The sequence below is a fragment of the Sinocyclocheilus grahami genome, unplaced genomic scaffold (genome assembly GCF_001515645.1).
Source record: "Sinocyclocheilus grahami isolate Dianchi unplaced genomic scaffold, SAMN03320097.WGS_v1.1 scaffold444.1, whole genome shotgun sequence".
In the NCBI taxonomy this organism is placed as follows: Eukaryota; Metazoa; Chordata; class Actinopteri; order Cypriniformes; family Cyprinidae; genus Sinocyclocheilus; species Sinocyclocheilus grahami.
Genome location: NW_015505623.1, coordinates 953,926 through 977,661, shown reverse-complemented (window position 1 = coordinate 977,661; position 23,736 = coordinate 953,926). Strand labels below are relative to the sequence as shown.

Sequence of the window (23,736 nt, the reverse complement as noted above, 5' to 3'; positions counted from 1 at the left end):
CTTGTTTTTCTTTTAATGTTGATCAAATAAATTGTATACCTAATTGGCAAAATGCCTTTGTAGGGTAGACATCACGGACCTTTTAAATCAGATTCTGAGTAGGATGCAATTTTTGAAACATTTTTAATATTCAAAATGCCCTTCATACCCTTCATGGTTTGTTTTGGAGCCTTAATGAAGTTTTCTGTTGGTGCTTATAGTGAGTTCAAGGTAATTATAGTTTTAGATGTTTTTCTAAGGGCACATTTTCTAACCTAAAGCCTAAATTAGTCTTTGTGGCTATATATTTATTTATAAGTTATTATTTTATTCTGACAGAAATGCTTTTTAATCCTATTTTCCTGTCAAATAGGAGGCATTTTCACCTCACAGCAATATTACATTGGTGGAATATTTTTCTGATTCTGTGTCTGTGTTTTCCTGTTTTATTTTTAGTCCACAACCGTTTGAAGTCATTTATTTCCAGATCACAATGAGTTATGGATGTTCCTGTATATATTGTGTATATGGTGCACCTATATGGTCTACTAAGGAAATCATTTTGTGGTAGGCTACTAAGGAAATGATTTAGTAACTTCCTCTTTTTCCCTGTAGGGAGCAGTATTGTACAAAGATGTTGTCCAAAGCCAAGATACATTTATTACAATTTATTTCAGGGTTCAAAATAATTGTTGATTTGTAAACTTACAAGATTTTATTTTTATCTATGATGACCAGTTATCCTATCTCTATTTTGATAATAAAAAGCCAGATATGAAGAAAGAATGTAACTATGAGAAGTCGTGATAGGCATGCAGAGGCATGTAGGGGTTCTGCAGAAAACGTAAGCATTATTCCTCAGAGGTGTGGTGTGTTACAATTTACTGAGGATTACTAGTCTCTACAGTGTCTCATTCACTGGAAATGAATGAAGTGTAAACTGCAGCAGCAGTAGCCTAACATTGGCCTCCCATCTGTCTGTATTCAGTTGTGTTTTAACAAGATAAACTGTCACAAGCTATTTTTAATAGGCCTTAGAATCAGATAGAATATTTTAGTTTTTAAATTGGGATACAGAGGAAGCCTCAAATGTGGTCAGAAAAAAAAGGAACTGTATCATTTTGTGCCACTGAGATAAACCAGCTTTCAACTCACTGTTCCCATGCTGAACAGAACTGCCTGGTTGATCTTGTTCTACTTTTTGTTCTTTTCTGTCCGTTTTTAAGGAAGTTCACTGTATTGTGCTTGAATAAGCTTTTTGTAAAATTGTACTCCATCACTGAATCAGTTATTCAACAATGGAAACTTGATATGTGTAGCATATTCCTGCTCACAAGGAATTACTAGACATGTCAAAACAAATCTTGGGGTTTAACTTTGGGAAAGCCGATGTTTCAGCTGGGTGGGTGGCTCTAATGAATTCTAACTGACATGCTTAAAGCAAAAACAGTCAAGACGAAGACTTGCAAAACAACTCTATCCATGATGGTGGGTGGGGACTGGAGTAACATGACCCTTTTTAGTTCAACTATGCACATTAACATACCTTTTACAAACATTTTATACACAAAATTGTTCTTGATACAAGACAATGTAGTGAGTTTGTGGCAGACAAAAAGCTCATTTGACTAAAAAAATAAGCAAAAAGCATCTATTGTAGTACATCATTTTTTTAAATCAAATTATTGATTGGCAATTTTTGCAATTTCCATACTTAAAACGAGTGACAATACTAGAAAGATACACACTCTATTTTTTATTTTACAGGTATTTTAAATGTTACATTGCACTGTGTTGTGATACACTTAGACTTAGACACTTATATAATAGACTGCAACACCCAAAATACCCATTCCCTTGTACATTTTTATGCTGGACAGATTTTATTTGCATAAAAGACAGAGACAGACAGACAAAATTAATGGATAATGTCCTGGCAATGAGCTGCCAGTAGCTTTTCTGTTATTTTATAATTTAATTAAAATTAATTTGATTTTATTCTTACAACAAAGATGGATGGATGGATGTACGGATGGATGGATAGATATGTCTATGTTTGTTTTCTACGTTTGTTCTTTGATTCATCAAATCTTCTGCTCTCTAAACACTAGCTCTTCTAGAAGGGCGGACATCAAACCATAACAGAGCTGGTTATCTCCGCCTTAACGGAGAGCTTTTCCATAGAAGGAGACTTCATGCGTGCAGCCCATCCAAACAAAGCGAAGACAGCACTGCCTCCTGACAGCAGTTTAATCTTACCCTCACAGACTGCACGCACCTCACAAATATGTAGAGAGAATAATTTGCTGTCATTAAAAATGTCGCTATTCGAGACTTTTTGCGCATTTAAATGACTTGCGAGAAACAGCAAAGGCAATTGATCATTGATTCTCTGCTCTTTTGACCGCTTTATCAGGTTCACGTTCATTCCAACAGAAGGTGACAGCGAGACTATTCTACTGGTGCAGTAAAACACGCGAGTTTTCTTCTTTATGCAGATCGTTTAAGGCGCCATCAGACTTTGGAAACAGAAGAGGGTGGAGAAGAAACACTTCCATACACGGCGATAAAGGTGGAGGTTGTCAGCTGCTTGTAATTGATCTCCACTCATGAAGGGCATGGAGATGTTGCGCCGCTCCTCGGTGTTTGCGGCTGAAGTCATGGAGGTGTTTGATCGCTCTCCCACGGATAAGGAGCTCGTGTCCCAGTCTAAAGTCTTATGTAGGGATTACATTCACTCCAGACTTCATCGGGCTGGAATCGGATGGTCGAAACCAGAGCACGGATCTGGAGGAACACTGGCTGAGGTGTCTTCAGTTCTTCTGTGGTTGGGTAAGACATTTGAAGTTTCACATGTGTACATTCATGATTAATGATTATGGGGATTTGCCATGGTGTTACAAGTACTGTAGTGAAGTGAACATACATATATATCATACACTAAGGTACTGTATACCTATCTACAGTATCTATTTGAATTGTGGGTTGATATATGGAGGTTATATTGTGGATTTGTTTTAAGAGCTAAAAGTGCACAGAACTTCCTGTCAATTATGCTCGTCTGGTTCATACAAAAATAAATGAAAAAAATGGGGCATTCATGAATGTTCTGTGAACTTTCAGAAATGAAAATAAACACGTGCTTCTCAGCTTCCTCAAAGCCAAACCATACCATTGCATAATATTTTACAACATAAGGTCTGTCTTTGTCTCACCCACTGAAAAGTACTTTGCCTTTTGTACCACGTTCAACTATCTTCCACATTCCTTTCTTTCTTCCTTTCATGCCGCTGGACATTCTCAGCCCTTTCACGAGATTGGATGTAATGACTATGGATAGCGTTTCATCTAATATCATCTGTTGATCAGACACACTACAAGTGGCCTAACATACACCCACATGACTGTCTTCTGAGTGACTCTCGTCTGTCATTGTTCTGTAAGAACCTGTTTTCTCCTAAAAGAGAAAAGCACAAGAATTTTGCTTTGAGACAACTGTGTAGCTGGGGGGAGCTGCTTTTTATGGACAAAGCATGCAAACATGCAGATCATTATCACAAGAATGATTGAGGGTTTCCCACCCATATTTAACTAGGTTAACCCTGTACTGTCCTGCAAGCCCTGCACCTCACCCACCTGAATCACTGACATTAAGACGATTCATTTATTCATCAATTAAAATGATTCATGTGTGTGAGACATAACTGAACACATAGCTAAAGACTTATTTAAAGGAATAGTTCACCTAAAAATGAAAATTCACTCACCCTCAGGCCATCGAAGATGTAGATGAGTTTGTTTTTTCACAAATTTAGCAATACATTGCTTGGTTTAAAGTAAAAATGCATTAATGATGGATTTGTTTCCTACAAACAAGCTTTTTTCTTCACAGTACGTCAATTGATAGACTAGAGCAGGGCTGCCCAAACTCGGTCCTGGAGGGCCGGTGTCCTGCAGAGTTTAGCTCCAACTTGCCTCAACACACCTGGCTTTAAGTTTCTAGTATGCCTATAAGAGCTTGATTAGCTGGTTCAGGTGTGTTTAATTGGGGTTGGAGCTAAACTCTTCAGGTCACCGGCCCTCCAGGACCGAGTTTGGACACCCCTGGACTAGAGTCATGTGGCTTACTTATTGTGATGCTTTTATCAGCTGTTCTCTCTCATTCTGACAGCACCCATTCATTGCAGAAGATCCACTGGTCAGCAAATTTTCCTTTTGGCCGAACTATTCCTGACAATTTCATAATCATTGTATATTCATGCAATATACAGTAAGAGCAGAACGAAAGTTTACATCCCTCAATTTGGCTTCTGATATGAAAGAATGATGAACGTATATAAATAGTGGTATTAATAGCAGGTTAGATTGCAGTAATTGTCATTGTGTCAAGCTTCTCTGAATTAGTGGTTTTATTCAATAAGACTCTAGACAGTCTCTTCCTGTGAGAAGAAAGCCGATCATTTGAGCCAAGGGAAACTAAAAACACATTTATCTCTCTGTCTCCTAGGTGACGAGCTGGAGTACCTGCGACCCAATGTGTACCGCAACGTAGCAAGACAGCTCAACATCACAATTGCCTCTGAGACTATAGTCTCTGATGCCTTTTTGGCCGTCGCTGCAGAAATCTTCTCTACAGGTTGGTCAATGCCTTGTCTCAATATTCATTTAGTACGGAAAACTGTTTAGTGTCTGCATCTGGTTCTAGAGAAGTTGTTGCCACATTATGATGTAATAGTGTGGCTAAACCCCGCCTCCGCAGAAGAAGATCAAAGCCAGCTTCTACATCACTGCCTGTTTAGCCCCGCCCACCGATTCAGGTATGTCGTGTAAATAACAAGAGAAACCAAACGATAAAGAAGGCTCTGAAGACAGGAAGACGCTTGCAGTGCCAAGAAAAAATGTATTTCTTTGCATTGCCTTCCTTCTGATCTCAACATTAGGAAAGAGTGGATGAACTTTATTTATAATGAAGTTCCAGATCACGTCAGTAAGAACTTGGTCCTTTGTTCTGTCAAAACAGGACAGAAAATAGCCTATTACTTCTAAATTGTGATGTTTTTTGATGTAAAAATCTTGATAGCATTATAAGTGGACCTCAGAGGACAGTACAAAATAATAAAAAAGGCAGTTCATGATCCCTTTAAAAGAATATTTTAATTAAATATTATGCATAAAATAATGTTATACATAGCATTTTGAAAAGAAATCAAAATGATTACATGTTTTAAAATCTATTTTTACTTTGTGAAGAATTCATGCTGCCGAAATTGTGTTTTGCTAATGCATTGGTGTAATAAAACCTACTTATATAAATCATAAAAATAAAAAAAAATTGGGGTCACAGGTCAGTTTGGTGATTGTTAGACTCTGCAACACTTGCAGAATTTTCTTAGTTTCAATGTTTTTTCTATTTATAGATAAATCTTACATAGTCACAACATAGATGCAAGATTCTAGCTGCATGCTTTTAAATTTTTTTTTAGCAAAGATAGTGCTTCTAGATGGTTGTATTATTGTGCAAAAGGATGGTAATTGACCACTATTTTGAGTGTCAGTGTGCATCTGTATTTATTTAATACATGTCTTCCTTTGATTTGAAACACTTTGTTGTAAACTATAAAACCTACTTATATAAATCATAAAAATAAAAAAAAATTGGGGTCACAGGTCAGTTTGGTTATTGTTAGACTCTGCAACACTTGCAGAATTTTCTTAGTTTCAATGTTTTTTCTATTTATAGATAAATCTTACATAGTCACAACATAGATGCAAGATTCTAGCTGCATGCTTTAAAAAAATTTTTTTAGCAAAGATAGTGCTTCTAGATGGTTGTATTATTGTGCAAAAGGATGGTAATTGACCACTATTTTGAGTGTCAGTGTGCATCTGTATTTATTTAATACATGTCTTCCTTTGATTTGAAACACTTTGTTGTAAACTATAAAATATTCCCTCTGAATAACTGTATAACTTGATGTTACGTTCTTACAAGAGGCTTTTATCTCTCATAGGACTGAATATGGTTTCTTTTTTCCTTTGTGTTTCCTGTCTTTGCTAGTCTCACGTTAGATTCCTGGGTTGATATGTTTATGGCCATTTGATGTTCCCAGACTGGGGTTGGCAGCTTTATTATGCTTTAATTCCAAGCTAAAAATCTTAAAAGTTAGAGTTGTGTATTTAGGAGTCTGTTTATCACATTAGCTCTAATAAATCAGGATGCCCACTTGTTTAATGAAACATAATAGTACAGAGAGCTTTTTCATCAAATTCAGACTCATGACCCTAATGCATTTATGATGGGGGACATACTATTGATATCATTATGCACTTAAATGCATTGAATATGTTACAGCCACATCTCACCACTTTGAAGGCATGTTGATATACTGTATATTGAGATTATAGTCACATGTCAAACATGAATTTGAAAATATATTTTTTTTAATATATATATTTTTTCTTCTGCGTGTGTCTTACTGGCTGACACACTAGCTGACAGCTTGCCTGGCAGTTATATAACAATGGGTGAGGGATTATCAGGTATTTTGATGACTCACCTGGTTATGATTTTCAGGCTTTTATCTCTCATAGGACTGAATATGGTTTATTTTTTCCTTTGTGTTTCCTGTCTTTGCTAGTCTCACGTTAGATTCCTGGGTTGATATGTTTATGGCCATTTGATGTTCCCAGACTGAGGTTGGCAGCTTTATTACGCTTTAATTCCAAGCTAAAAATCTTAAAAGTTAGAGTTGTGTATTTAGGAGTCTGTTTATCACATTAGCTCTAATAAATCAGGATGCCCACTTGTTTAATGAAACATAATAGTACAGAGAGCTTTTTCATCAAATTCAGACTCATGACCCTAATGCATTTATGATGGGGGACATACTATTGATATCATTATGCACTTAAATGCATTGAATATGTTACAGCCACATCTCACCACTTTGAAGGCATGTTGATATACTGTATATTGAGATTATAGTCACATGTCAAACATGAATTTGAAAATATATTTTTTTTAATATATATATTTTTTCTTCTGCGTGTGTCTTACTGGCTGACACACTAGCTGACAGCTTGCCTGGCAGTTATATAACAATGGGTGAGGGATTACAGCAAACAAATCAAATAAATAAAGGCAAAAGTCTTAACATTAAGACACTTTAGTCTTTAGTGCAGGTTGGCATTCAGAAATATCAGATGCCTCAGCTTGGGTGTGCTGATGCGATTTCTCCTCTCTGTGATTATTTGTCCTGTTTTTGAGAAGACTCTCTCTGAGGGGACCGATGTTGCAACAATGCAGTGTCTTCCTACCATTACCTTAACCAACGCGCTTGCATTTAAATCCGGATCCCCCGCCTCTTTCTCGCTTTGTGTACCTGGCCTTTACCACTACACTCGCTATCTTCGGCGCGTGTGTTCCCCTTCCTTTCACATAATGGTATGATCCTATTCTACCCTCCTATGTGATTAGCCACATGTGTATTTTTATTTTTTTTTTGTAACGAAAAAATGCATAAAAATAAGACTTTTATGAAAACACTGAATAAAATATTGCTTACCAACACACAAACCATTCACAATTGCTCAATTGGGCTAAAATAGAATGCTCCGGCTGAAGATTCGGCTCTCCCCGATGGGAGTCGCTCTTCTCGTTCGCTACAAAGAATCGAATTTTCATATCGGTGCATCCCTAAATATTTGTTTAAAGCAGATGCAACGCCTTATTTTTCACTGGTGGAAAAAATGTCAAGTCATTTATGTCAAATCAGCATTTCTGAAGGATCATGTGACACTGAAGACTGGAGTAATGGCTGTTGACATTTTTGAGAATTTTTTGTCCATAAAATGAAAGTGAGTGGTCACCAAAACTGAATTCCAATGTTCTTCAAAATATCTTCCTTTTGTGTTCAGCAGAAAACAGATTGTCATACAGGTTTGGAACAACATGAGGCTGACTAAATGATGACAGAATCTTCATTTTTGGGTGATACTTTTGGATGCTCTTTTTATTTTAACTGAAAGTACCATTGTGCTGGTGTGTTTGTTAATCGATCTAAGGCCCAGAAAGAACACAGACTTCTGCCCTTCCGTCTTTGTCCTGTATTTAGATAGCTTCTGATCAATCTCTCAGAAAGACGGCACAGTTCAGTGATCCTGCTGAATGAGGAGCTGTGCTAGTATGTGTGGCTGTTTTGGCAGGGCAGTGTTGCCAGATTGGAAATGTCCGAGTATCGTACCAGAAGCTCAAAATTATCGTATTTGGAAGAAAATTATCGTGCACGAGTCAAACGTACAGAATACAGCTATTTATCTAAACCAACAACTTTTTGACACGACCTGCAAATTACCACAATAGATAACTAGGTGTACTGTGTTTACATTGGACACGAGCACTGTGACAAAATACTATAGAAACCGTTATAATCAGTGACTGTTTGCACTGGATGCGACACGACACGACACATCCCGGACAGTAAACTGATGCCTCGTTCTATTTATGACGTATCAAAATGATTTTTAACACTCACATTGTCGCGTCCAGTGTAGACAGACTTCAGCTGTTAACTCCACATCTGAGCCGCTGTCATCGGAAGCCTGCGTGTTGCCAGATGTTGAGGGGGTTCTTGCCGTCATGGACCGCAACATAGTGCTCGTTGGCTTTAAAGCAGGGCACCCTCCTGCATTCTTAACACACTCTGAGGTGTGCACGAGCGCATTTGGAGTGTCTGTAATGAGCCGATTTCGTGTATGAATATAGAAGCCCTATGACTACAACTACCATCATTTGAATTGTAATAAAATTATGTAATTATCGTACATTATGGGATTTTTACATCGTACATAGGTCAAAATTATTGTCTGGCAACACTGTGGCAGGGCATGTCTGTGGTGTCTGTGCTCATTAGACTGTCTCTATTCAGGCAGATTCAACATTAGGTCAAAATTATTGTACAAATACGATAATTATCGTACGTCTGGCAACACTGTGGCAGGGCATGTCTGTGGTGTCTGTGCTCATTAGACTGTCTCTATTCAGGCAGATTCAACATGGCACTGTGCCAGAGTCATCACAAGCTGCAGCACTTATAACCGGCCCAAATACAACTCCTACAGGCCTCACAACTTCCCTCAAAGTTTTCTTCCTCTGCTTTTGTGACTTTGTAGATAATAACTTTTTGAGACCCAACATGCAAACAAATAAATACTGGGGTAAATTAATATATTATACAAAATGGTTCAGATTTTTTTTTAAAAGATGAAAAACGGTAATATTGTGAAATATTATTACAATTTAAATAACTATTTTCTAATTGAATGCTATTTATTCCTGTGATGGCAAAGCTAACATTTTTTTAAGGATCATTTGATGACTAGAACATTAGAAAGAACTGTAGGCTATTTATTTGAAATAGAATCTTTTGTAACATTATAAACTTTTCATCAATCTAATGCGTCCTTGCTGAATAAAACCATTATTTATTTTTTCTTTCTTCAGTTTCCACAAAAAATATTAAGCAGCAAAAACAATTTTCAACACTGATAACAATAAGATAGATAATAACTTTTTGAGACCCAACATGCAAACAAATAAATACTGGGGTAAATTAATATATTATACAAAATGGTTCAGATTTTTTTTTTAAAGATGAAAAACGGTAATATTGTGAAATATTATTACAATTTAAATAACTATTTTCTAATTGAATGCTATTTATTCCTGTGATGGCAAAGCTAACATTTTTTTAAGGATCATTTGATGATTAGAACATTAGAAAGAACTGTAGGCTATTTATTTGAAATAGAATCTTTTGTAACATTATAAACTTTTCATCAATCTAATGCGTCCTTGCTGAATAAAACCATTATTTATTTTTTCTTTCTTCAGTTTCCACAAAAAATATTAAGCAGCAAAAACAATTTTCAACACTGATAACAATAAGAAATGTTTCTTGAGCACCAAATCATTTTATATAGAATAATTTCTAAAGGATCATGTGATACTGTGACACAAAATAGGAAAAACATTTTTTTAAAAATTGTAATACAATTTCACAATATTACCGTTTTTACCGTTTTTGTATTTTTAGACCTCTTTTAAAAACATTAATTATTTCAAACTTTTTTATTCGTAAACAATTCTTAACGTAACACGATTTTGAAAAATGTTATAAAATAAATATTTTATATTATTAGAACACCGTTATCTAGAGCAAGTTTAATGTTCTGTCACTTATTTAGAAGTGAGAACACAAAGAACACTTTCAGTACTTCTAAAGGATCAACTTTCAAATTATTGGTGGAGGTACAGCTTGAAAAAAGCTGGAATAATTGGGTAAGTCTTAATGGTTGCTTCAGGCGAAATCATTCTCAACATTTTTCAAGGTGTTTTCCTCTTGGGAGTGTCCTGATTTTGCAACTGCTGTTTTAGTACAAAATGGGCACACCCACAGACTGAACTGAACCTGAAAACAAGGACTTTATCATCAGGAGCACTAAACGAAAGTTGTTGTTGATGTGAGTATGTGGGCAGTCGTGTCTACGTGCCATTCTGTGTGTTTTACTCTGAGGGGCCTATTCACACACACAGATACACAAAAACACAGCTGAGTAAGATTTTTTTTTTCATTAAAATTCCTAATTAAGAGATGTCGCCATCTCTCTTTGCCTTAATTATCTCCGTCTTGAGTTGTCTCTTGATTTGAATTTCTCTTTCACATTAAAAGTGCTACAGTAAAAACCTGTTAATTGGTTATCAGTACGTTTCCATACTATATACGGTGAATAACTGTAATTACATTTAATGTAATTTTACAGTAAAATACTGTTAAAATGACAGTTTTTTTTAAGTGAAAAAGAAAAAAGCATTGTATAATTTACAGTGAAAAACCATAAATTGACAATTCTCAGAATTCCCTGCACGACACTTTCATATTTAGTTTTTTTCGTTGAAATATCTGTGTTTCTTCTTAGTATTTTTTTTATCTTATCAGTTGAGTACATTAGGGTTTTATCTTACATCTAATGTTGTTAAATTAATGTTTATTGCATTATTTCAGCATCATGTAAGTTACCATGATGGTGTTTAGTGTTTGTGTGAATGACACTGTGCACCTTCTATTTCCCTTCTCAGCTTGTGGAAGAGCTGTTTGTGATGAGCTTTGATTCATCCTGTGACTTTCTCATCACCACCTGTTTTTGGTGGTTATCAGTACTACAATGGTTCAAAACAGATATTAGTACTTCAATATGCTGGTTTATTAACATTACATCAGTTAATGAAATATGTTTTTTTATTGTGAATTTAAGTTAAGTCTGTAAAACCTCAAATGTTGCTGACGTATTTTTAACGGTGACATTCTGGCAACCACAGCTGCCGGTATTTTACTGTAAATGTCACAGTTTTTTTATTTATTTATTTATTTCTACAGTGAGTCTTTAAAAATTATCTCTGATATCATTGTACAATCAGCTTCTGTTGGCCAGAAAAACTAATATTTTTTTGTGGGGGTGGGGGGATACCTTAACAAAAAAGTGACATTAAAGACATGTATAATGTCACAAAAAATATATTTAAAATATCAAAAATTCTGAAAAAAGTATCATGGTTTTCACAAAAATATTAAGCAGCACAACATTGATAATCATAAGAAATGTGTCGTGAGCACAAATCAGCATATTAGAATGATTTCTGAATGATCATGCAACACTGACAACAAATTTAAATCACATTGAAAACAATTACTTGAAATTGTATTAATATTTCACAATAATTCTGTATTTTTGATCAAATAGATGCAGCCTTGGTTAGCATAATATTATATCATCTCTTTTGTGTGGGTAAATTTGCTTCTTAAAAAAGTGAAAAAGTTTGCCCATCCAGATCCAAACACACTGAACTTTAATCATCTGAATGTGTATTAAGCTAATTTGGAACTTTTATAACATTTGGCTAACCTGGTAAAGCTGCCCGCTGAAATATAACATGTTGGCTTTGGCCTAAAAGGCACATAGTTGAGTGCAAACTGCAGTTCCTTTTCCCTTTTGTTATTGCCAGATGAACTCCGAAAAAAGCACTAGTTTTCACCACTATTGAGTATGTTTATTTGTGTAGTTGCTGTTTATTTGTTAATATTTTCTCTGTTCTCTTACAGACGGACATTACAAAGTGTGTAGTCAATACAGATCCCAGTTTTCGTTCTCATTGGCTGGTGGCAGCTGCCTGTGCCTGTGGTCACTACTTCAAGGCTGTGGTCTTCTACCTGCTGAGAGAAAAATAAAGAGCAGCACAAACAAGTGACGAACAGCTGGATTCTCCCAAAACTGGCAGCAAGGGTTTCTAGTCAATGCTTAAGCCTTTCACTGCTCTTGATGTGTTTACACTTGCACAAAGTTTGCACTTTTCCTTTAAAGGATATTCTTGCGCTCCAAGATGAACCGATATATTTAAGGCTTTGTTATGTGTTTAACCTGGCCTCTTGCACTCTAGGCATTCCTTGCTGTTACCAATTTTATTGAACCTAATGCTGAGACACAGCGGACACAGCTGAGAGGAAGCTATCGTGACCTTTGTATTTGTGTCTGAAATACAGTGTTCATGCACATGGACAATGCTGTCTAGAACAACATTGTGTTGTCAGAATATAGCTATTGGCAGAAATGAAAGATTATGATAATCTGTGTTCATTATGATAAATGATAGAGCAAATATTTCGGAATATGATCCAGCATATTTTGTCTGAAATGATTGAGTAACATTGTCAACTTCGCCATCTCTTTATAATACAACTTTCTGCGTAATAATTCCAATTTGCGTCAACTCACTGACACCTAGTGGGTTTAAGTGGAACTACAGGTGCCCTATTGATTTAAAATGGTCTCACAAGACAGACAAACAAAGGCTATGGTGTTGAGGTGAGGATGATATTTACAATAAAGCGATGTATTACTCCATGTTGTTTATGATTTAAAAAATATCCATAGCTATTGGCAGAAATGAAAGATTATGATAATCTGTGTTCATTAAGATAAATGATAGAGCAAATATTTCAGAATATGATCCAGCATATTTTGTCTGAAATGATTGAGTAACATTGTCAACTTCGCCATCTCTTTATAATACAACTTTCTGCGTAATAATTCCAATTTGCGTCAACTCACTGACACCTAGTGGGTTTAAGTGGAACTACAGGTGCCCTATTGATTTAAAATGGTCTCACAAGACACAAACAAAGGCTATGGTGTTGTGGTGAGGATGATATTTACAATAAAGCGATGTATTACTCCATGTTGTTTATGATTTAAAAAATATCTATCACGTGATATGTTTTCATTAGACTTTGAATTGAATTCCACTTCTTTCTTTCTTATTTAGAAATGTTTATCATTGTTATCTGTTATTGTCTGTGTATTTTTCAAAGAACATACAATTCGATTAGACATAAAACTATTTTAAGATCTTTGCAGAAAACCCTAAGGGAGGGTTTAATAAACATTCCTTTAGATTTATGTATATGAAACGTCCCAAGAAGAAGTATTAATGTGTTATCAATAAGGCTATATTGGAGCCAGTATTACAGTCCAAAAAGAGGATCATAGATTCGTCTGTTTTAATTCATTTGTAGAATGTATCAGAAATGATCATCGATACCTGCTTCCCAAAGTCTTTAGAATAATTACAATTATAGAATAAATGTGTGAGAGTTTCAGATTCAAAATGACAACAAGAACACTGTGGTGAGATGTCTTCTTTAAACTTATTTGGCAATACAAACGTGTTCCTTGCTGATCATATTTTATCACTGGAAGGTATAGAAAACAATATTGTCCATTTCACACGTGATTTTGGATAACAATACATTGTTTTTGAGCTTTAATGAAAAGTAGCACACACACACACAAAGGGATGAAGGCTTCTTGCTCTGCTGCACAGATGATGTGTAATATTTAAATAATCAGTGATAAACCAGGTGGACTGTTTAGTTAAAGTCTAGAGCACGGCCCAGGATTGAGATTTTCAAATTGCATGTATTAGTAGTTAATTGACTATACCTGTAGTTTTTACACAACAACAGAACTACATGTGCGAACATGTCAGAAATAGCATATTTACACAGAGCATACACTATCAAAGCTGTTTACGCCGTTCCCGGCGTTTGATGGTAAATATCTTGGACACGAAACATTTCTAACCAGTAATGCGTTTATGTAAGTTATGTACAATATGCATATGCACATTTACGTAGCGCTACATTCCTCTCTGTGTTAATGTGGGATTGCCCTATATACTCTTAGCTTGTTTACATCCGCTTCCCAGAGAATGTCCCGCCTTTGGAGAAATTCTATAGGTCAAAAAGACCACCAAATTCATTAACGTGATCTGATTAGCTATCACAGTAATGACGCATGCTGACCAAGGAGGAAGTGATTTCCTATTGGTCAGTGCAGCGTAAGGAACACCTCAACAAACAAGATAGGCTGAATCACTGTCGGGATGGATGCAGGTAAGAAAACCGCAGGGAAACAATTCCTTTACATTTCGGACATCTGTCCAGCTGTCATGAAATTGTTAAAAAGCACAATTCTTCTATCGTCAACCAAGCACGCGCCTGTTATTGGAGAGGCGGTCTCTACAGTTTGGGAATTTGTCGTTAAATATGGTACATAGAATGTCCCAACTGCTATCCGGACAGTAACACAGAACAGTCTGCTGTCAGGTGACGGATGGACACAGTTTTGTCTTTTAGATGTCACGGCACCAAAATGCTACGGCCACCCGGGAAAACTGTTAGGCTTTATCGGCTGTGCTTTAGACTCTAGTCAGCTTCCTACCTTGAGCATTTCTTGGACATCACAGGAGCGTTCCGGCGCACGAATGATACCGTTCAGCTGTAACGTAAACGCTTTAGCGAGGTTGTCGTTTGTTATCAAATTCTGCGTACTCTGATAATCCGTTTGCCAATAGCATATAGGTTAGGGACTTTTACACACTGTGCCATGTCTTTAACACTTTGGTGCATGACTTCTATTAGAAATAACAATTTTGTGGCCGTTTTAAAAAGAGTGTAACTTTTGGGACATCGTGAAGTTACACATACACCGCGGTATAAAGGCAGTACAATTGGTGGAAAATAACGTTCAGTTTGTTGATATTAGTTAATGGTTTAGGTATCAACAATCATTTATAAATGACTATTAATCCAGGTTAAGTTTAATTTATGGATATAGTATTAGTCACTATTAATTCGTATTTGTTCATAATAAAGAATTAGCTTAAATCTTGAAATATTTGAAATGCATATGTAAAAACAGAAATTAGATGAATAAATGCTTTATTTGTTGTATGTTTGTTCATGAAACTATATCTTTAATTGAAAATAATACTGGAATGATTATAAGTAAAAAGTTTAGATAATGATAGATAGATGGCTGAGCCTACTTAAAAAAACTCAAACGAAAAAGATGTCTAAACCGATGTCTTTGTTTTTACCTGATCAAACGCTCTTTTTAATGTTTCTGTTGGTCTGTAAGTTATTGAACTTCCAGTTGGTCATCATTGGCTTTTCTTTCAACAGCTACTCTCACGTACGACTCATTGCGCTTTGGAGAGATCGAAGATTTCCCAGAGACCTCCGAGCCTGTCTGGATTTTGGGACAGCAGTTCAGCGCTCTAACAGGTAATGAAGTGGGAGACATTGAAGGTTTTGTGCTGTTGTGTTTAGCTCTTGTTTCATGATGTTCTTTGTGTCCCAGAGAAGGATGAGATTCTGGCAGACGTCACCTCACGTTTGTGGTTCACGTACAGAAAGAACTTCCAGCCAATTGGTGAGAGTCACGGAGTCCTCAATCCTGATCGTACTGTCCAAGGAATGCATATCAGGATAGTCTGTTTAGTTTTACAGATGGTTTGTTAACGGATGTGATGTTGCAGGTGGCACTGGTCCCACTTCAGACACCGGCTGGGGCTGCATGCTTCGATGTGGACAGATGATTCTTGGGCAGGCCTTGATCTGCAGGCACTTAGGTAGAGGTAAGTCTACCTGTGTTACGTGGTTGGTGATTATGGCGTCTGCTGTTGTCTGAGATGGTTGTATTTATTTATTAGACTGGAGATGGAGTCCAGGTCAGCGGCAGAGAGCAGAATATATCAACATTCTCAATGCCTTCATTGACAAGAAGGACAGCTATTATTCCATCCATCAAATAGGTACTACTCCTCATCTACCTGCTGCCTGAATAGTGTTAAAGTTACTCTTTTGATGGGTAAGTGACTGTATTGACATTGCTTGTTTTCTTCAGCTCAAATGGGTGTTGGTGAGGGCAAGTCTATAGGCCAGTGGTATGGTCCAAATACAGTGGCACAGGTACTCAAGTAAGTTGGCTAAGTCAAATGAAATATTAATTATTATTCAAATAATCATCCTTTTGTTTTTTTGTGAGTTTTTTAGTAACATTATAACTGGAAAATGTTATTAAAGCTCAGGAATCCTGAAATAAACTACTTTTGCTTTACTGTCTTTCCATAAAATCATCTAAACTTTGTGCCCATCTATAGGAAACTAGCAGTTTTTGACTCCTGGAGCCGACTGGCAGTTCATGTAGCTATGGACAATACTGTGGTCATAGAGGAAATCAGTGAGTTCTCTTTCTTAGTGTCTCTTAAGTAGGCCTAAATGGAATCTGCAGACATTTGCAAAGCTTTGCTTTTTCTGCACCAATTTAGATTTAGGAATTTGTAGGAATTTTAGGAATGGATTTGAGCTGAATATACTTTACTCTTATTAGTAGGCAAAAGCATGATGAAATTAGCCAGTATATTTAAAGGGATAGTACAATAAAAAAATAAAAAAATAAAATAAATCCGTCATTATTTACTCACCCTCATGTCATTCCAAACCTGTATGACTTTCTTTGTTTCATGGAACATAAAGGAAGATATTTTGATACATGTCTCCTTTTCTTGTTCATAATATGGAAGTAAATTCAACATTCCTCAAAATGTCTTCTTTAGTATATCGCAGAAATGAAAAAGTTAATTTTAAAATGTTAATTAATCAGTATATATAAGTATGTATCCCCTTTCTTTAGTACTTGGTTGAACCACATTCAGAGATATGACAACTCAGCCTTAGGTCATTTTAAAAAATTTGGCACAATGTGATGGAACATTATTAGCACATTCCTTCTTGCAAAACCACTAAAAGTGAAGCAGTTAATTCTTTCAGATGTACGATGAGATTGAGGTAAAGACTCTGACTAAGCTACTCAAGGGCATCAATTTCTTTATTTTAAGCCACTTCAGTTTTACTCTGGCAGTGTGCTTTGGGTTGTTGTCCTACTGAAATATCCTCAGTTTATAGTTTCTGGCAAAAGGGAGTAAGTTTTTATCCAAAATCTCCAGGTGTTATGAAGCATTCATCAACCCTAAGGAGATTGCCAGTGCCTGCTGCTAAAAAGCTCATCAAATTGCATAGTTGAGTTTGAGGTAGAAAAGCACGAGGTCTTTTATGTCTTTGTAGCTTCCTCAAGTGACATTTAGCTTTTTTTTTTTCCTTCTTCTTTTTTTATATAAAGCTTTATTTGTAAACCTTCCAAAAATCGTCTTTATGCAACAGCTCAAAGATTATTGCCCCCATGGATTTCATTATCAGTGGCATCTACTCTAAGAGTTCTTTTCAATAGGAACAAAACAATCATAACTTAATAATTTTTAAACACTTTAATCCAACTGAAATCATGCCAGTTTGGTTTTTGCAAAGTCAGATGTAGATAATGTAATAGTAGCTCAGCTTGACATTGCTTGTTTCAAAAGACAAGGGTGACATGTATTTAATCCTTCAAATATTCGATTACACATTGTGTCATTGTCTCAATTATAGTTGCACTTGTAAACATGCATTGCTGCTAACTGGGCAAAAGTGTCTTAAAAAACTTAGAATTACTATAGGATATTTTTTTTTCTTTCAACGCTGTAAGAGTAAATGACTTAATGTTTCTTTTTCTTCTTCTTGTCTGTCTGTAGAGAGGTTGTGTATGCCATGGCTGGACTTCGACAGGGGTGCATGTGCAGTTTCTGAAGAGCCTCGGGAAATGAATGGCGATCTTGAGGGGGCTTGTGCTCTGGCAGAAGAGGAGACGGCTCTGTGGAAACCCCTTGTTCTGCTGATTCCACTAAGACTGGGCCTCAGTGACATCAACGAAGCCTATATTGAACCACTCAAGGTAAATCTATAACATTATCTGTCTTATGAATAGATAAAAACACTCTAATAAGTCGGCGTAAGATACTGATTCTTCATCTATTGTCACTTTAATGATCACCTATTCAAGTTTGCAGAGTGCTGGACTTTATCCTCATGTCTTATCTACAGCAATGCTTCATGATGCCTCAGTCTTTAGGAGTAATAGGTGGGAAGCCGAACAGTGCTCACTACTTCATTGGCTTTGTAGGTAAGCAGAGTTTTTCAAGCTAAACCTAAAAAAAGTCCGTTTTCAATTGGCAAATCACAACCCAAAATGGTTTACCTGTCTCTTCTTAGATGACATGCATAGTTCAGATGGCAAAGTAAAACAAAATATTGTGTGCCCAATCAACATCTATGGTATTTTGTCACACATTTGTCGGTTTACTTGGTAGAAGCTAGTTGAATTAGGTAGATGCCAACATGTACATGTCCTTATTATTAAAAGCATAAACAAAAATATTGCATGATGAAAGGCTGTACAACACAGATTACATTCATTTACACACTGTTTGTCAATCACAATGTGCTTTGTGCGTTGAATAATTTTTTTCATATACTATTGTTATTAAAGTAATACAAACTCATCTTTGTTTATTTGAACCACTGCTGTTATACTGTAGTAGTTAGATGGTTTATCTGTGGTTTAGTACAGATTATATAAATGCTAAATGCTATATGGCAGTATATTGTGTTTTAAACGGCTTCATTATCTTTTCTTATTGATTGATTTCTTATTGACCACACCCTGCAGGTGATGAGCTCATTTATCTAGACCCTCATACCACTCAGCCAGCAGTGGACCCAAATGAAGACGAACAGTTCCCAGATGACTCCTACCACTGCCAGCACCCTCCCTGCCGAATGCACATCTGTGAGCTTGACCCCTCCATTGCTGCTGTAAGTAGAGCTTAACTCTTTAAACTCTTTGGGTTTTTGTTGACATATCTAAATCTGATGGCTGCCCTTACCCACATACAGTTAAGTAAATGTTAAATATTGGTGTCATTTTTAAAGGAAACCCTTTTAGAAAATAAAACCAAATGTAATAAATATTGTATGTGTTCAAAATATCAAAATAAACACAAGAAAACATAAAAAATAGGCGCTTTTGTGTTCTTTTTTCCTTTGAATCCTGTATTTGGAAGTGTATAACTCAGGCCTTGTGTAGAAGACACAAATGATTCATTTCAGTATCATTTACATCTACCCAGTATTACTCAACTGATTAACACTTTTTAATCTCATACAACATTTAACATTGTGACCAAAATGTATTTTTCAGTTTGAATGGTCTTAAAAGATTATGTATTTTACACATAATTGTCAGTAATAAATGAAATAACAGATTTCTTGATTTTTAAGTGAATATAAATAAAACATTGTCACATGACCAGAGCTGTTTAATTACCCTAAAAGATGATGTCTGTGTCATAAAAATGACAGTACCATTATAAAAATTTGATTAGGGGAAAAAAAAACAACCTTATTCAGCAAGAATGCATTCAATTGATCAAATGTGAGTTTCAAAAAAAAAATCAAATTCACATAAATTGTGTTCTTTTGTACTTTCTAATTATCAAAGAATCAAGAAAAATGTATCATGGTATCCACAAAAATATTTAGCAGCACAACTGTGACGATAATAAGATATGTTTCTTGAGTACCAAGTCATCATATTAAAATTATTTCTGAAGGCGCTGAAGACTGGAGTAATGGCTGCAGAAAATTCAGTTTTGCTTTTACTGGAATAAATTACACTTTAAAATACAATTTTGTTATTTTAAATTGTAATCATATTTAATACTATTACTGTTTTAGATCAAAGAAATGCAGCCTTGGTGAGCAGAAGAGACTACTTCTTTCAAAAATATTTTAAAAATCATACCGACCCCAAACCTTTGAACGGTAGTGCATGTGCATATAGTACGCATTATTAAGATCACGCTGGCTCATCTAGTAAATCATGATCACAATACATGTAATAATGTGCATGGTCACATCGGTTGGAAAACACAGAGCCCCCTTTACAGTAACTAACTGATTCACGTTATATAGCTATACATTTTATAGTATTGTTACATAAAGAAAATTATATATTTATTCTTGGATAATCATTCCATTGTCCCCACAGTTGTCTGATTAAAAGTGTAAAACGTGTGCTCACTTGTCTTGGAAAAATTTGGGATTTAGTTGTTCAATACAATTGTTAAAAACAGTCAAAAGTAACTGCCTTTGAGGAACAGTATCAATTATGCCCAATTTTGTCCATCAGGGCTTCTTCTGTCAAACAGAGGATGATTTTGATGACTGGTGTGCACAGATTCGTAAGGTACCTAAGCCATAAATTACGTAAAAAAATTTGTATCCTCAGTTTATATTTGTACCTCTGGTTCACTCTTCGCTTTTGTTTTTCCCTTGTTCAGGTTTCAAACTGTAGAGGTCTTCCTATGTTTGAATTGGTAGACAGTCAGCCATCTCATTTAATTACCGCAGATGTACTTAATCTCACTCCAGGTAATCTCTTATACTGCTTTTTCATAGATTCAGAATTATAAAAGACCCCGTAAAGAGATACATTTATAAATACACACCATTATTGCATAATGGTCATCATTCCACCATTATTCAATCAATTTTTCCTCAACAGACTTTTCGGATTCAGACCGGCTCGAACGCTTCTTTGATTCGGAGGATGAAGAATTTGAAATCCTGTCTTTGTGAAGAACAGTTGCATTTGCCAGACTTTCAAAATTCTGTGGTAGAGCCTCCTCAGAGGAACGAGAAGAATACCATTGACGTCCAAAGCCACTGTGGCATAGTCACCTGCGTCAAACACACAGCTTTCTTCTTAAATGGTTATGCTGACTGCTCTGTGTCACCCTGAGTGAGCCGAGGTCAGGTGTCATGGTCACATGCACTCAGGATCATCATTATGTATGTACTTAGTTGCATTTATGTGCATCCATATTGAGTCTTAACACTACAGATTAATTTTTAAGTGATATGGTGCCTTTTTTACCCCCCTTAACTTAAAACACTGGTTTGCCATAACTCATTTTATGGTTTTGGTCAGGAGACATGCTAATCAGATTTGATTTAGCATTTTCTCTTAACCAATGAAAGTCGGTGAAATTATGGACCTGTATGAAATTGTAAATGACAATGAAGGTTACCATTTCCAAGGTTAGGCATTTGCAGATTGGGTAGGATGGCTTGTGTAATTATACAAGAACGATTTTGTCTTGATGTTTCAAATCTCTGTACACAAGTTTATTTTATGAATATTTATTTATCAAATCATTAAAAAAAATTAAAATACAATAACTGTATTTTCTGTATACCGCTATATAAAAAATAACGTAAAAGCCGGTGATCCATTCACCTCCACAGCTCTCCAACTGGCTGATTCTCGGCTAAACTGATGATGTCTTCACTCAAAAGCTTAATATCTTTGTGCACCTCTTCTATGGTCCTCGCAGCATCAATTACCTAGAGAAAGAAAGCCAAAAGATAGAGATTAAACTAATTTGAAGGTAGTTACATACTCGGACCTGGCAACCTTTGAATTTTTCTTTGAGTTTTTCAGTTTGGTTCTGATGATTTGGCACAAGAGTCCTTTTTAGCGATTTTAAATGCTATTAAAAACAAAAACTCCAGTACATTGTTGTACACTGTAGAAAAACATGGATTATCACATGTCTACCTTAAATTTATTTTGAGAGAAGTATTATTTCTATAGATTGGCCATTATTTAGTGCTATGAACACATGTAAGGTCTGTTTCATTCATACTGGATACTAGAGGGTGCACCTGCGCAGGAAGTCCACATAAGCATCACCGAAGAAATAGAGCTTGGAAATACCATACACTTGTTTCCTCATCTCAGCGCCTGACTCACGGACACACAAACAGCCAATTTGGAGAGAAATTAAAAAAAACACGGAAAACGCTCTGATTGGTTGAACTCCTCATCTTTTTCTGTAGATTGGCCATTATTTAGTGCTATGAACACATGTAAGGTCTGTTTCATTCATACTGGATACTAGAGGGTGCACCTGCGCAGGAAGTCCACATATGCATCACCGAAGAAATAGAGCTTGGAAATACCATACACTTGTTTCCTCATCTCAGCGCCTGACTCACGGACACACAAACGGCCAATTTGGAGAGAAATTTAAAAAAACACGGAAAACGCTCTGATTGGTTGAACTCCTCATCTTTTTCTGTTGCTTGTTTACTGCGCATGGACAGGTCACTGGGTTTTTGCGTAGTTTAGAGTGACAAATCGTACCAGTGTACTTTAAGGTCAAAATGCGTACAGGTTGGCAGGTCTGCATACTGTAAATTTACAATAATTAGGTTTTTAAAAAATTATAAATCACCTTCCAGTTGACTGAGGAATCTTGCATGAGCTCTTCAAATCTTTGCTGAACTGTGCGTTGGAAAGCGCTCGTCTCATACCGTTCAATTCCATATTCTCCACGGTTTGCTGCCATACTGGGATTGAGCTGCAAAAATATCACCAGGTCTGGTTTTGGAAGTCCCATATCTGGATTCATGCACCACTCCAGAGAGAAGCCCTGAACATTTACATAGAAAACAACTAAATTAATGTCTCTACATAGAAAAAAAAAACTTTTTTCCCCTCCCCCTGATTTCTGATGAATATTAAGTTCAAAATAACGGCATTTAGTACAAAATAATATTTATCTTGTTCATTTATAATATTAACCAAAGTCTTTATGATCCTTTATAAATGAATACCATATTTTTCCCTGTACTGGAGTAACCGTAACACTCACAGGTTTGGCACTAGTGAAGGCCACTCCTGAAAACGCATAACGGTCCACCACTAGATTGATCCCTTGTTCCAACTTCTGTTTCATCAGAGGCCTGAAGAAAGAAAACAGACTGATTGGTTGATCCACTTAATGAATAATAAATGAATGAGCCATTCCTATTCATGCACTTTACTGGATTAATGTGAAATAAACTCTTGAATGATAACTTACACCATTTCCCATCGGTTTGCAGAAAACAGCAGGTGAACAGTATGATCCTCCAGATTGCTTTTCTTCTCCAGATACGAACTGATCAGCTGACCAATTTTAGTGGCTCTGTCTGTATAACAAAAACAAGTCCTCAGTACAAAAAATACAAACACTGTCATTAAGGCTGTGTCTCAAAACCCAGTGAGCTGCCAAATCACAGCCTTCTTTATATCATTAAGTTCCAGGCAAAATTTTGTCTCCTATTATTTTCTATTAAGCCTTTTATGTTGTCTAGGAAGACACGGCTCACTCTTTTTAGTTTTGGATTTTGAGATTCTTCACTATCATTTTAATATTTCATACACACACACACACACATACATATATATATATATATATATATATACACACACACATATATATATATATATATATATATATATATACACACACATATATATATATATATATATATATATATATACACACACATATATATATATATATATATATATATA

The 23,736-nt window shown here is 35.8% G+C and overlaps 3 protein-coding genes across 4 annotated transcripts in view; 2 read left to right on the top strand and 1 right to left on the bottom strand.

The window, feature by feature from the left end:
• The first annotated feature begins 2,010 nt into the window (after positions 1 to 2,010).
• LOC107552251 (bcl-2-related ovarian killer protein homolog A-like) lies at positions 2,011 to 12,263 on the top strand. The gene is made up of 4 exons (XM_016234108.1): positions 2,011 to 2,811; positions 4,487 to 4,615; positions 8,595 to 8,686; positions 12,138 to 12,263. Exons 1-4 carry the CDS (start codon positions 2,589 to 2,591, stop codon positions 12,261 to 12,263), a joined length of 570 nt encoding a protein of 189 aa, XP_016089594.1. The 5' UTR covers positions 2,011 to 2,588.
• A 2,147-nt stretch (positions 12,264 to 14,410) lies between these two features.
• Positions 14,411 to 21,460, top strand: atg4b (autophagy related 4B, cysteine peptidase). 2 transcript variants are annotated; one of them, XM_016234141.1, is made up of 13 exons: positions 14,411 to 14,486; positions 15,558 to 15,659; positions 15,736 to 15,807; positions 15,914 to 16,012; positions 16,088 to 16,189; positions 16,282 to 16,354; positions 16,538 to 16,617; positions 18,005 to 18,204; positions 18,354 to 18,432; positions 18,979 to 19,124; positions 20,500 to 20,556; positions 20,651 to 20,741; positions 20,875 to 21,460. In XM_016234141.1, exons 1-13 carry the CDS (start codon positions 14,477 to 14,479, stop codon positions 20,946 to 20,948), a joined length of 1,185 nt encoding a protein of 394 aa, XP_016089627.1. In that variant the 5' UTR covers positions 14,411 to 14,476; the 3' UTR covers positions 20,949 to 21,460. The 2 variants fall into 2 exon arrangements, with proteins under 2 accessions (XP_016089627.1, XP_016089626.1); XM_016234140.1 differs by lacking the exon at positions 14,411 to 14,486 and adding an exon at positions 14,497 to 14,642.
• An 85-nt stretch (positions 21,461 to 21,545) lies between these two features.
• The window catches only part of LOC107552279 (thymidylate kinase-like), a 2,681-nt gene continuing 490 nt past the window's right edge, over positions 21,546 to 23,736 (bottom strand). Inside the window, exons 2-5 of the mRNA XM_016234142.1 lie at positions 23,240 to 23,348; positions 23,030 to 23,120; positions 22,610 to 22,807; positions 21,546 to 21,716 (exon numbers count right to left, since the gene is read on the bottom strand). Of these exons, the coding sequence (XP_016089628.1) occupies positions 21,606 to 21,716; positions 22,610 to 22,807; positions 23,030 to 23,120; positions 23,240 to 23,348 (509 nt within the window). The 3' untranslated portion in view covers positions 21,546 to 21,605. The remainder of the gene's footprint in view (positions 21,717 to 22,609; positions 22,808 to 23,029; positions 23,121 to 23,239; positions 23,349 to 23,736) is intronic.

What these genes read in the sequence shown, in the direction of transcription:
- LOC107552251 (XM_016234108.1), top strand. Translation starts at nt 2,589, where the DNA reads ATGAAGGGCATGGAGATGTTGCGCCGCTCCTCGGTGTTTGCGGCTGAA. An exon ending in TTCAGTTCTTCTGTGGTTGG is followed by an intron (nt 2,812 to 4,486) that starts GTAAGACATTTG and finishes TCTGTCTCCTAG; the next exon opens with GTGACGAGCTGGAGTACCTG. An exon ending in TGCAGAAATCTTCTCTACAG is followed by an intron (nt 4,616 to 8,594) that starts GTTGGTCAATGC and finishes GCGTGTTGCCAG; the next exon opens with ATGTTGAGGGGGTTCTTGCC.
- atg4b (XM_016234140.1), top strand. Translation starts at nt 14,543, where the DNA reads ATGAAATTGTTAAAAAGCACAATTCTTCTATCGTCAACCAAGCACGCG. An exon ending in AAAGAACTTCCAGCCAATTG is followed by an intron (nt 15,808 to 15,913) that starts GTGAGAGTCACG and finishes GTGATGTTGCAG; the next exon opens with GTGGCACTGGTCCCACTTCA. An exon ending in TTATTCCATCCATCAAATAG is followed by an intron (nt 16,190 to 16,281) that starts GTACTACTCCTC and finishes TGTTTTCTTCAG; the next exon opens with CTCAAATGGGTGTTGGTGAG.